Source organism: Poecilia reticulata, linkage group LG8, assembly GCF_000633615.1.
Source record: "Poecilia reticulata strain Guanapo linkage group LG8, Guppy_female_1.0+MT, whole genome shotgun sequence".
Classification (NCBI taxonomy): Eukaryota; Metazoa; Chordata; class Actinopteri; order Cyprinodontiformes; family Poeciliidae; genus Poecilia; species Poecilia reticulata.
In genome coordinates this window covers 9,928,520-9,941,679 of record NC_024338.1, presented here as the reverse complement: position 1 = coordinate 9,941,679, position 13,160 = coordinate 9,928,520, and the positions used below count along the sequence as shown (strand labels likewise).

At 41.2% G+C, this 13,160-nt stretch overlaps 1 protein-coding gene across 2 annotated transcripts in view; it reads right to left on the bottom strand.

Moving 5' to 3' along the window:
• The window catches only part of LOC103468582 (trinucleotide repeat containing adaptor 6A), a 32,108-nt gene that overhangs the window by 9,890 nt on the left and 9,058 nt on the right, over positions 1 to 13,160 (bottom strand). For both annotated transcript variants that reach the window (XM_017306359.1, XM_008415729.2), the window contains exons 4-10: positions 8,773 to 9,064; positions 7,819 to 7,866; positions 3,421 to 5,409; positions 3,135 to 3,315; positions 2,143 to 2,612; positions 1,895 to 2,026; positions 1,400 to 1,552 (exon numbers count right to left, since the gene is read on the bottom strand). In XM_017306359.1, coding sequence (XP_017161848.1) covers positions 1,400 to 1,552; positions 1,895 to 2,026; positions 2,143 to 2,612; positions 3,135 to 3,315; positions 3,421 to 5,409; positions 7,819 to 7,864 — 2,971 coding nt within the window. In that variant the 5' untranslated portion in view covers positions 7,865 to 7,866; positions 8,773 to 9,064. The remainder of the gene's footprint in view (positions 1 to 1,399; positions 1,553 to 1,894; positions 2,027 to 2,142; positions 2,613 to 3,134; positions 3,316 to 3,420; positions 5,410 to 7,818; positions 7,867 to 8,772; positions 9,065 to 13,160) is intronic.

Here is a 13,160-nt window from a genome sequence, read left to right as displayed (position 1 = left end):
ATTAAAAATTAAAGAAGCGTTCAATTCATTACAAAATAACTCAATTTAACAGCAGTCAGAATTAGAGGTGGCTGTCACATTCGAGTCCATTTAAATCAGAGTTTCAGCAGGTGTCACGAACTGCAAGACCTTTGACACCATTGTGAATTTAATTTAAGACCCATTATCTCCAAAAACATGTACAGACTTCGTCCAGTCAACAGCTGATAAATGTGCACTTTCCAATGATGGACACAAAAAAAAGCTAGCTAGCAAGAGTAGGTTAGCAGTGAGTCACAGGACGTAATGAAGATGTCTGCATGCAAATAAGACTTTTGCCTGACAGAAAAATTCCACAAGAAAAAAAAGAAACATTTTTTTTATTATTATTAATGTAGGACTTTTTAGGTACATTAACTTAAGACTTTTTAAGGATGAGCAGTAAACAGTCCTGCCCATGTATTCTACCCATCTTGTAGATTTTTAGTAACTTTAAACATCCCCGCATCATGAGGCTGTTAGCATCTATCATTTTATTTCTAAAAATCTGAATTGTTTTTCACCTCAAACATTGTGATGCTCTACTCCCTATCATGMAAAAATATCTTAATGTTTATGAAAAATATGACAAATGCGACTATGTGCAAAACACTGAGGTTGTTGTAGTTGGTTCACTGCACAAGGACATCTGAATGGGTTTAACACCCTATTTGTGCATTTCTCTTTCTCAGGCCCTTTCTGCAGAATAGCTGCCTTGCACTGAAAACATTCCCATTACTAACGCAGAAGACCTCCTCCTTGGCCATTCATGTTCTCTCTTGCTCTTTTCTACTTCAACTCAACAAAAGTGTATCTGCAGAATTGGTGGGTGAACAAAAAAACAAAAGAAAGGAAGAAGAGGTGAATGAGAAAAAAAAAAAAAAAAGATGCTCTTAGCATTCCAGAGGGATGACTCAACCAGCTTTGGAAAAAGCTCTGAGCGCAGACAACACAGTAGGAGGACTGAGAAAGGTTTCTACTGGCTCAGTTTTTACCCATGCAGCTCTGAAAACCAATGCATGCGTCATTTGTGAGCATCTGCACAAATAACACATTTTAAATCAGAATACAACTGCTCACCTAATGTGATATATTTACCTAAAAGTTGAAACTTGCATGCATGATCTGCTTTGAGATTACTTCATGAGATTTAAGAATATGTCCAAGTTTCWTAACTTACATATACTAGGTAAGGTAGTATAACTTTTTTTTTTATTATTTCATGTAAAAACAGAAATATCTGTGATGTTTTGGATTTATCCGTTTACTCTCTAATGAAATGTCAGCCTGTCAAGAGTTTTCCTCTATTATATAAACAGACATTTAAATACACAGTGAAAAAGGCCATTTGTATTCGCGCGTTAATATGTTTGCAACCTACTTGAAGTGGARGTTTTGTCCTGGTTGACGTGCTGCACAGGCGGCATTGAGCTGTGTGCTGGGTGGGGTTTATTCTGAGAGGGCGGGGCCATGGGCTCCGGGTCCGACTGAGTGGTCCTGCTCCACATGTTGACAGCGCCTCCGCTGTATTTACCTGTGAAAAGTTTGCAACATTCTTAAAAATAGCATGTTTTTATTTTTCAGGCACAGATATGCAAGGACATTTTGGATATTTTTTTTTCTCAATGAGCCTACTCAGCTGCATAATTCTTTGAATAGAAATATGCTACTTTGTGCAGTATTTTCTTAAGGTGTAATCATGATCTAACATATAGTGCAAATCTGACAGCTTCATTTGTCTGTCACTTTGCAATAAAAAAAGATTTACATAATACTCTTAAGTGCTCAGTTGTTAGTTGCCTTTAATGGTTTAATGTATAGAATATTTTTTTAAATCAGTCTTTTTAAAGAGATTAGTATTTGAATTGGTCGTTACCAGGATCTCCCCACGCTGCAGTTCCGTCATCGATCTCCATTCTTCGACGGATGGACTCCGGAGAAGGTTCCTCCCACCCGGTTGCAACGTTCTCCTTCTGGCCTACAGCAGGCATTGGGCCACCAAGCCAGCCTGAAATAACAAAACCATGGCATTAGCTCRATTATTCCTCTCAAAACGTTCCAGTGTAAACGCATTTAGTTCAGCTATGATCAATTCTAGCAATGATAAACCCCTCTGATCCCTACCTGTGGGTTTGCTGGAACCCTGGTTGCCCCTGGACATGCTGGATTCAGGACCTTTACTCCATTCGTTAGAAGGTTTAGTGTTGGCTTCCCCCCAGTTCTGAGCTCCATGGTTGTTCTTCCCCGGCTCACCCCAGCCTTGGCTGCTACTTTGAGGGTTGGGCTTGTGGACCGGGTCTCCCCAGTTGGAGCCGGGGTTTGGAGTGCTCTGGTCAGGAGTATTCGATCCTCCGCTGCCTACCCAGGTGCTGCTGCTGCTGGTGGTCCGGCTTGGGTCGCTCCAACATCCGGAGCCGGAGCGGTCGCTGTCGCTGTCCCAGCCCACTGAGCTGGCACCCTTCTGAGGTTCCCCCCAGTGGTTGCTGGCTCCTGTTCTGGTGCCGTCGCCACCGCTGCCCCATCCCTCGCTACCGTTTCCACTGTTGGACCCCCAGCCCTGCTGCATTTTGGGTGTATTAGTCCATGTCATTGACCTAAATGGGGGGTGAAAGGTTGGTAAATAGTAAATGCACACTGAAAAACAAAAAATATAACATTGTTATTGATAAGCATGGTTGAGAGAACATTCAGAGGGAAAAGGTGATTACTAATATAAAGGAATAGCAAGATTTAAAKGTTTTATTAAAAAGAAAAAGTAGTAACAATTGCCTCTACTTCTAAAAGTACTGTTACAGATGCCATGCATTTTGATATATGCTGAACAAATATTCTGTTATAAATATACCAATTTAATTCTGGTAACAAGCTTCAGCTGGTTAATAAGTCTGGCTAAACAGATATTCCAATCATACACCTATGAATGATGGCTGCCGCTCATTTTTTCTTTCAGCCAGCTGAGCAGCAGCAAGAGGTGGGAGTTGCAAAGCAAAATGTGCAACTTTCTGTTTTACTATGACCTTGTTAAACCATTAAAGATTTGGTCTAAGAAACTCTCATGGTAACTTTTTAAAACCATCATCAGCTTGCATGCAGCTGGAAAGTTGGGAAATGCTCACCTGTCCTCTTTAACGTTGTTGTTGTTGTTGTTCCAGGTGTTGCTGCTGTTACCACCCTTGTAACTGGATCCATCATCCCAGCCACCACCTCCTTTACTGTCCCAACCTGATGTTTGTTTCTGCTCTCCCCAGCCAGAGCCTCCGCTATCAGGGCCTGAGCTGGTTGGCCCAACCCCCCAACCTGCAAGCACATCCAAGACACAATGATCAACTTTCCTTCTCAATGGTTTTATAGCAGGAACAGTAGGTTTATGTTGAATATTTCAGATGAAGGACCAGCTCTTACCTCCAGAGGTCTGGGAGGGAGCTGCCGATGTTGCTGTACCCCAGCTGGAACCCCCGCTGCTCTGCTTTCTTTCATCCCTTTTAGGACCCTGATTGACCATGGGAGAATTGACATCCCAAGCGGTGTTCTGCCGTATGGGCGTTTGTCCCCATCCAGTGTTGGAAAGAACCCTCGGGTCCACATCGGCCCGGGTTATGGCTGGCGTCGTCGATGGGGTATGGTTGCCTTTCCTGCGGTTTCCTCCTGTAGACTGGTTGACGTCTCTGTCTGAGCTGGATCGACCTCCGGAGCTTTCACAACTTCCTTCACTTCCTCCGGAGCGTCCCCAGCCTCCAGTGACTCCTCCCATGCCCTGACTCCCGCTGCCTGCTCCTGCTCCTCCCATACCCATAGCGTCATCCTCGAGGCTCTTCCACCCATTGTTGGTAGAACTTCCTTTCTGAATTCCTGCGTCTGAACTGTTGCCAGTCGTCGCTGATCCCCATTCTCCGTTTGACATTTTGCTGTTCGAGGTGGAAGACGACGATGACGACGACGAGGAAGAGGAAGATGCGCTGCTCCCCCACGGGCGAGGGATCCCTGCTGGAGGGCCCACAGTAGTTTGGTTTCCACTTCCAGGAGCTTGGCCTGTAGAGCCTGGGATTTGATTAGGGCCAACGCTCCAGGACAAGTTACTTTGAGGCTGGTTCGGGGTGTTGGTGGGCCCTTGGTCCGACCGTGGGGCCCCAGTGTTATTGTGGTTATTATTACTCTTAAAAGCAGCAGTAGAGGAGTTCTGGGAGTTCACAGTGTCTACATTAAGGGGGCCTTTGTCTACAGGGTAGGTAGCTGCGCCCCAAGGCGTACCAAAAGCCCCACTACCCCCCGATTCTCCTTGAGGGTGCTGGGGAGCTAATGAGGGGCTTCCATTGGCCAGCGGCCCCCCATTTCCTCCTCCAATGGAGCCCCAGGAACGCTCCCCGCTAAGCAGGGGTGAGGCGGTAGAGTCTGGTGGACTAGAGGTCATTGTGGCGTTAGTAGTAGTAGTAGTATTCATCAGGATAGTGTTATTTGGTCCATTGGGTTCAGTGTTAAGGTTGCTAGGCAGCAGACTGCCATTGCCACTGTTGCTGCCTCCTAACACCTTGCTGCTCGATGTACCATTATTCACCTCAGTGTCTTCCATCATACTGCTGCTCTCTGGAGCTGCCATGCCCCCCCAGGCCATTAAGGGCCCCTGGTGAGGAACCACACCCAGTTTGGAAGTCATCCCGTGAGCCTGTGGAGGCCTTTGGCCCTGGCACACCGGGTTTGGGGTTGGATTCTGTGGCCAGGCACCGTGGTTGGCATTTGGGTTTAAAATGTTTGGGTTTGACCCTCCATTTATATAAGAGTTGCTTCCACCGATGGTGTTCATGTTGCTGCCTGACTGGGAGCTCCATACACCACTACTGCCAAATAGCTTGTTGTTGTGGTTACTCATATTATTGCTGCCAATACTGCTGGACCCAGCCATGGAGTAGTGTGAGGATCCGGTGATATCGTTTTCGTTATTTGCGTTGCTTAAGGTTCCGATGCCTCCGACCTGACAAATGTTGCTGTCTCCGTTCACGCCGACACCAACCATCATGGTGGATGTCAGGGAGGAGGGGGAAGAAGCTGTGGAGGACACGGAGGAAGAAGTGTTGGCTGACATCATCATCACTGTAGTCGCAGCAAGGCCGAGGTTCTTCTCTGAACCGACTGAAGAGTTAGAATCTGCATCCATGCATTCTGATGCCAACTCCGGATCGGACCCTGAACCACAGCCAGAGGAGGATGAGGAGCAAGAAAATGAGGAGGAGGAGGGAGGCCACACAGAGGAGCTGGGTGAACAAGTGTTGTTGGATTTGTCGGAACTCCCGTCACCTAGGACTTTGCTCCAGTTGCTGTTACCATCACTGCTGCACGGGGAGCCAGAGGACCAGGGGGGAGGCTCATACTGGGAGTCCAAGCCAGGATGCTCCAAACCTGCAGAGAACAGGATGGGACGCTGTTGAGATTTGAGCAAATTATCAGCTGCAAAAAATGCAAAACTATCCATCCTGAAGCCAGAACTGGTTCGTGCAAGACCTAAAATGAAGTCTAGTTAAAGTTTTACTCCTCTATAGGAGGGTCAATCCAGGGTGGTTACAGATTCTCCAAAAAKCCTGAGGACTAACAGTTGGTTTCAACCCCTTTCCACCTGGATACTTTCAGGAAGGGACTTTAATAATCCAATAAGTTTCTAGATAGATCTTCTAATGTCCCAATAAGGGGTCTTCAACCCTTATAATCCATAGAGTCATTTTTGCGCTCAGCCCAGTTAAATAAACTGGTTTAGGGCTGCAAATGTCACTTGATATTTCGGAGAGAAAAAAAGAACTTGTGATTTTTGATATAAGAAATTTGTTGACATTATTGAAAATCTAAAATTTTACTTCTATTTTCAGGTTTTAGAGAGAAAAAACAACTTTTGAATGAATACATTTTTAAAATGTGCTTTAAAGAAAAAATTATCTAAAAATTAGTTAATGGTATTTTATTATGGAAATCCCATAATAAAAATCTGCTAAACCTTTATTTGAAATTATAGTTATATTTAAAATCTAAAGGCAAAGTAATCAAGAGCCTGGAGGTTGCAGACCCCTGGTCCAGCGTTTCCATTTAAAACAATATTAAAATAGTATTATAATAGCAGCTCTGTAAAAGATGTTTATCAAACATTGCTTCCCAGGATTCAGTTATTACATTAATGAGATTTGTTTAATCGTGGTACAAACTCTGCAACTGATCTCTCACTGACGACCCGATGCCAGTTCATTCCAAAACAACTATAGGCAACATCCAACTGTATGCCACAAAAGTAGAGAAACAGACCTTCATTAATTCTACAAACATCGGTTTGGTGTATTAAGTCCGTTAGATGGTTTTTATTTAACTCCTCATTCACAATCTTATATTTTGCCATTTTGTCCAATCGTTAATTTGCCAACTGTTCTGAATGCCATTGCTGCCAAAACTAAGCCTGGACACAGCTGCCGCCATTTTGTCTCCACAGCAGGACACAAAAGCATGCCAAAACTATTAAAGAAGATTCAGTGAGGCAGGCGACTGGCTGCTGACGAGGCGTTGGAGGGCATAGGGAAGGATGCCAACTGCATGAGGAAAAAGAAGTTGGCAAGGGGGAGGAAATGAAGGCATCTCAGATTGAGATCAACAGCATTCAGATCTGGCATGTTTCTAAAATTAGATTTCAGACTGCATCCAGTTATYCCCCTCCCCCCCTTCACCATTAAACACCCATTCTGTCACTGTGGCGTCTGCCTAAATCTTCAGGAGGCATATTCACTGTAGTCATTCTGTCATGTTGCATCAGTATGTGGTTCTCACAGCAGGAAATAAAAGTTTGACACCAAAACCAAAGCTCAATGAACCCCGATAATTTGACTATTGCGTAAAAAAATAAAATAAAAAAAATCAAGAGATTATTTCATGCAACATTTACATTTTCAACCACAATTCACAAGATGAGGGTGGTCTGTTTTAATGACTAACAGGACAAAACTTTGGTTAGTAAAGCCATTTCAAAATGAAAGCATCCAATGCAGCCTCTCAGACGCTCCAGGCACAAACAGGAAGTGTTCAGAATGACGTGGTTCCTCTGGTTAACTACTAATAAACTTATCAGATTTATTTAACCTTCTCTTTTCGCTAAAGCTGGCAGGAAAGCCAAATAATAACAATGCAAGGCATACTATCAATTAAACAAACAAGTCTCTATTGAAATTGTCACCCGAGATGCAACTTCCTGCTAACTTTCACAATAAAACCATGAACAAAATTTATGTAGTTTATTATAAAGGCATTTAATATTTTGTCTCACTCCATTTGTAAGAAGAAATTACATATTAGTATTATTATTCTACCAGCTTCCAATTACCTGTTTTACAAAAAAATAGTGATTTCAACTGGGGACTGTGACATTTTGTTCGTTTTTGTTGGTGAAGAAGGTTCCTAAACCACAAAGACAGTTTAATGAAGCCAAGTTTTGTAGCTGGTGCAGCATGTCAACAGGACTGGCTACAAGTCAGCTAAACACAACCGGACGTCTGAATGTTTTCCTTTAAACAATCTTCACTTATAAAGCCTCCATCTCAAAAAAAAAAAAAAAAAAAAAAGCGCCCGTCCAGCGCATCTTACTATGTTTGCCAGATCTTTCCTTGCACCCTTCCTCTCCCATTTATCTCCATCCCACCGAGAAGCAATGAACACAATGCACCTTCCATCAAGGTCAAGACCCGGTCTCACAATTTTTTAAAGCAAACAATCATCATAGGGCATTACAGGAAAGAAGGGCATGCAGACAGAGTTCAGGAAAAAGCCGTAACGTTGTGTCACCTGTTTGATTAGGGGAATGGCTGACGGAATCCCGAATGGGAGCCATGCCTGGAAACAGAAAGCAAAGGATCAGACTTGAAAGGGGACAGAGGCGGAAAACAGAAAAAGGTTTTAGAAATAGTTGAAGCTGAAATGCAATTCAATGAGAATCCAGTAGTGCAAAGCGCTAACGTTGAGAACATTCAAGAGAAGAGAATCTTGCAGGAGGTTAGTGGCCAGTGTACGCACAAACATTTAGGGCAGCGAGTAACGACTGAATTAATAAATTAATTATTCTGATGATTAATTGGATTTAAAAAAACAAAAAAACATGCATATTCTGCAGATTTTTCATTCACCCACTGAAGATTATTTTATACAATGTTAGAAAAACAAAAAAGGGACAAGAAAAATAGGTTTCTTTTTTGTAAGACAGACATTATACTGCATTTTAATCATTTCCGCCCTACCTACATGTACAGTCATCTTTAGTCAGATCGCATGACTCATAACGTGTTTTCACTTTTAATGAATTAAGGATCTCTGCAAATCAAGAGTTTTTTTCTTCATAATCATCATAAAACGTATACTGGTCAACCCATGTATTCCTAAATGCTCAAATCAGTAAAAGCTAATTAGAACATGAGCATATTTATGTAATTGAATAGTTGTAATTGTGAGTCAGATAGACATTATTTCACATGCAATCAAAAGAACATATCCTTTTGAGGCAGCAGGAGGCTCACTCAAATGGTTAACCATTTCCCTTACATTTCGATTCTCTCACACCAATTCTTAAAAACTGAATAATAAAAGTGTTTAGTGAGTTTAAGCAAAAGAACCCCTCCGCCACATTCAGGTCCATCTAAGTGAACATTTGTCCTCAGGACCGACATCCATGGCAAACAGTGCRTTTATAAAGCCTGGTGTCGCCGTAGGAAAACAGAAAAGCTCCTTCTGCTTCTAACAGTTTACCTTTGAGTGCCACTGCTGGCTGCAGCTCCTGGCTGGACAGGAGAGCGTCCCCGACTTCAGTGGAGAACAGGCGACCTTTGGTTCCCAGGTCGGCAACGGGGAGGTCAGAGGTCAAAGCTTGGTTAAGCGCAGCCTCAAGGGTATGAGGTGAGGAGGCAGAGCTTGTCAGAGCAGGCAGCAGGCTGATCAGCCCCCCTTGGCATTGCTGGGGACTTTGTGTATGGATGGGGAAGGGATGTAGGGGGCTGTGGTTTTGATTAAGGTCTCTGTCTTGACCAGGTATGCTCTGGCACTGCAAAAAAGAAGAGAAAAACTTAATTAGTGGTTTTTAAACAACTATATCCAGGGTTTCCCCCAGTGTATTATAAGCCTGGYGGGCCACCAGGCTTTACTTGCGCCCCCACCAGGCTAACTACTGCTTATTTATTTAAGTCTTTTTTAAAATATTTGCATTTTTAATACCTAATAGGTGGGGTTCAGAGGTTAATCTTCCAATCTTTCAGTAATACATGATTATTAAAGTGATATTTTCAAATTTCCCGTCAACTTTAAACATTTTCTTAACTTAAAAACACGACAGGTTGCTGGATGAATGACTGCCCCAGCACTAAACCGCCAGGCTTAGCAAGTTTTCTGGGGGAAACCTTGTATGGCCATAACCTAAAGCATTTTTAACATTTAACTTGAGATTTCACATTGAAATATATTTTAATTTCCCCTTTTCAGAAAGAAAACTAATTCATAAATACCTGAAAATAATCTAGCATTCAAGAATTGAAGTGTGAAAAAAAACAACAGTCTGGCACCTTTCAGCCACGATCACCACCAAGATCACTGATAAACCATCAGACCAAGAGCAAAAAATGATAAGTTAAAAAGAATGCTAAATAACTCATCTATAACACTAAAAAAATACAATAAAAAAAGCCTGGATGTATGATCAGTTTGATCAAACTACTGGTTTGCATTTAGGTTGAAGATGAACTTTTACCACTGGTATCTCAGTGTGAGGAGGTAATGCAGCAGACAGTTACAAAACAGGCAAAGCTGGATRTCCGGAGCATGACTGTGCAGGCCCACAAGGAAGCAATCAAAGATTTTCAGACTTCATAACTCTCACTGTGTTTGATCTTTCAGGTAAAAAAAAAAACAAAAAAAAAAAACTAAGCAGCAACTAGCAGTAATTCATCATCTTTAATTCCCACAAGAATTAAAGATTTTAACCGTACGACTTTACCAAAAGCTAATCTTCAACAAGTACAACCTTTTTTTCCTACCCAACGTTACTATATTACAAGCCAGGCGGGCCACCAGGCTTTACATGTGCCCCCACCAGGCTAAGTGTTGTTTACTTGAGCTTTTTCATGTTTGCATTTTTTAAAGACTTTTAAGGACTTTTCTTGTTGTACCATTTCGCAGTTGCTTGTTAGTTGGTGTTCAGATATAACGCATAATTATCAAGTGACATTTTAAAATTTCTAGCCAACTTTAAAAAACTTTTAATTCAAACAAACCACTGGATGAATTACTGCCCTACCTCCCCCGTCACTGGGCTGAGCAAGTTTTCTGGGGGAAACCCTGCAACATTACAAAACGGCTCTCTTTTCTGCATTTGACCCGCCCTAAATGGTGAAATCATAGCAAAAAGCTGCAGATAGTTAACTATTTATTCATCTATAGGATATATTTTATGCAGCAATAGGATGAAAAAGACCTACAGTTGCTTTCTAACCTGCTACTTTTGATCAATCCTGGTTTGTTTCTGCCCATTTGGACTTCAACATCTAAATAAATTTAGTCTTATTGGCTCTTCAAGACATTGATTTTTTTTGTTGTTTTTTTTTTAATCAACATGCTCTAACTTACATAGTTCTACATTTATTTGACTCAGTTGAACAGAAATACAAACGTGCATCTTGCATACATTTTTCAAACACCGGGAGCGCTTCAGGGCAGGTTCAGTCATGTTTACAACAGAGCAGCATGCTATAGGTGGGTTTCAGGGAAATACTTCAGGAGCAGCAATCTGATCAGTGAAATGGAAACAAGTTTTTGGCACAGAGCTTCAAGCTTCAGGCTACGGGAAAACGAAAATAGCCCTAGCTCATACGAACCCTGAAGTAGAGGCGTTGTACAAATTGTTCTGTTGCTCAGAGCGGAGCTATGAACAAAACTGAAGACATAATTTGTAAGAAGTGCCTTCAAAGTCTTTTACCATCTTTGCTGCTATTACTACATGTTAAGTAGACATTAATTGCATTTTGTTAGATTTTTAACTCATCCTTATTTGGATGAATATTTAAGGTGAGAGAATGGAATAACAAAAAAAAAAACCAACAAAAAAAAAACTGATCACCAAAGATGAGGCATAACTGAAACCCATTGCAACATCAGTTTCCTATGTAGTTTGATTTATTATTTTTTTTATGCAATTGCTACCCCAGTTAGCGCCAGCCTGTCTCGTGTTTCTGTCTACATGCTAACTGCGACAGCCCCTGATGTAACGCAGCTACTGCCTAAAATTAGTTACTCATTGGGCAACTTTCAACTCAGATATCAAGGACTGCATCTGGGGGTCTTRTTCAACCAAAACCAGCCTGTGTTGCCATGTCATGCTTACTGAGGGCACGCAGCAGAACAAGCTCAGCAAGGCAGGAATCTTAATGAGGCAACAGGACAACACAGAAACCGGCTGCAGGAACTGGTTGCGGGAGTCCATCTGCAGGACCAAGACGCTCGCTGAGGAACTGCGACCTTCAATTTGCTCTTAAATACATTGTTACATATGTAACCTTAAACGAGTCTCAGTGAGAGTCGCACTATCAGWTTATTCAAAAACATTCTCAAGCTGCATCTTTTGTCTTGAATTGCATTGTTGTCATTTATTTCAAAAGGGACAATGTGCATCTCATAATATGCCACAAAGGCTAGTTTTCATCTGCAGTCCTTCAGGCCACAATCAATATACAATTAAGGCTGAATTGATTAATTGAATTAATTGTTATTAATCTATTACTGAAATAATCGTCATCCAATTTAGTAATTGATTCGTTGTTAACTGGAGTAGAGCGACTCCTAAATGTGGCCATTTCCTGAAAGAGCAACACAAAAACAAACATTTTGCATTCAAGATGAAAAAAAACACAACGAACTTTGTAAATATCTTTTATAACTTTTCATTTTTAAGCTTTACCTGGTTCAAATCCTCTAAAACAAAAATCTCCAAGCATTAATCCTACATTTATTTCATTCATCTGAATAGCATCTTTTGCTATCTAACTATTAATTCAAAAAATAATCATCAGACTAGTGGACAGTATTTCTCTTCTACAAACGATCAAACGTACACAAAGGGAATACAATGTTATTGCATTCCGGGCAACTGAATTTTTATTAAAGTGATTGATTTGCTTATTTACATCTTTTAATTTATTTCTATTAATGTGGAACAAGACTTAAGTTATTATATGAAGAATCTTCAGAATGTGCCAATTTTTTATCTGACTAATCTATTATTCGTCATAAACTCACTAAAACAATTATATCCGAGTTGAAAGTTGCACCCTAAATACAACACATTACGGTGCAATAAAGATGTATAAACATCAAAGAAGAGAATGATAAAAAAAAAATGTATCTAAAGAAATGTTAAAAATTTAAAAAGAATAAAAAGCAATATAAATCTCACCACAATACAAGCAACAAGTGAAAAAAGCAGAATGAAAATAATCTCCTGATCAGTGCCTGGATATTCAAGAGTCATTAAAGTTTGTAGATGGTTGTTAGTAAAATACTGGCACACARTGATCAACTAAATATTTCAAGGGAATCTTTATGGACATCGCTGATCGTAACTGTATCCTCCAGGCTTAAAAAGCTGTCAGGCTGAAAGGTTTCTGCTGCTTGGTCGGCACTAACGATTTGTAATAGAGCAAAAACCACAGAACACAGCAAGAAACAAAAAAAGGACATAGTGTTRAAGCCAGCTGTAGAAAGAAACATCGCTTCAGGATAAAAGGACCAGCGTTTGGAACGACACATCTATATTTGACTCTCTCTGCCTCTTATTTTTTCTAGACCACAGGTTAGAAAATGGGTGTTCGCCCTTTCTGCCTGCCTGTTTGGAGCACACAGACCTATTTATACATTTCCAGTTCAAATAGCAACCAGTCTGTCCTCCAGCCAATACGATAAGAGAACAAACAAACCCATGTGGACAACCACCGAGTGTGCAGATGCAACACAGCGCAACCTTGTTTGAGCAGCAAAGATAAACTTATTTTTTTGAAATTGCAGCATACAATAAGTGCTGTATAAATAAATACAGTAAAATAGTGTGGTGAACAATAACCAATGCCACCAAACCACACATAACCGTGAGCCAAAGT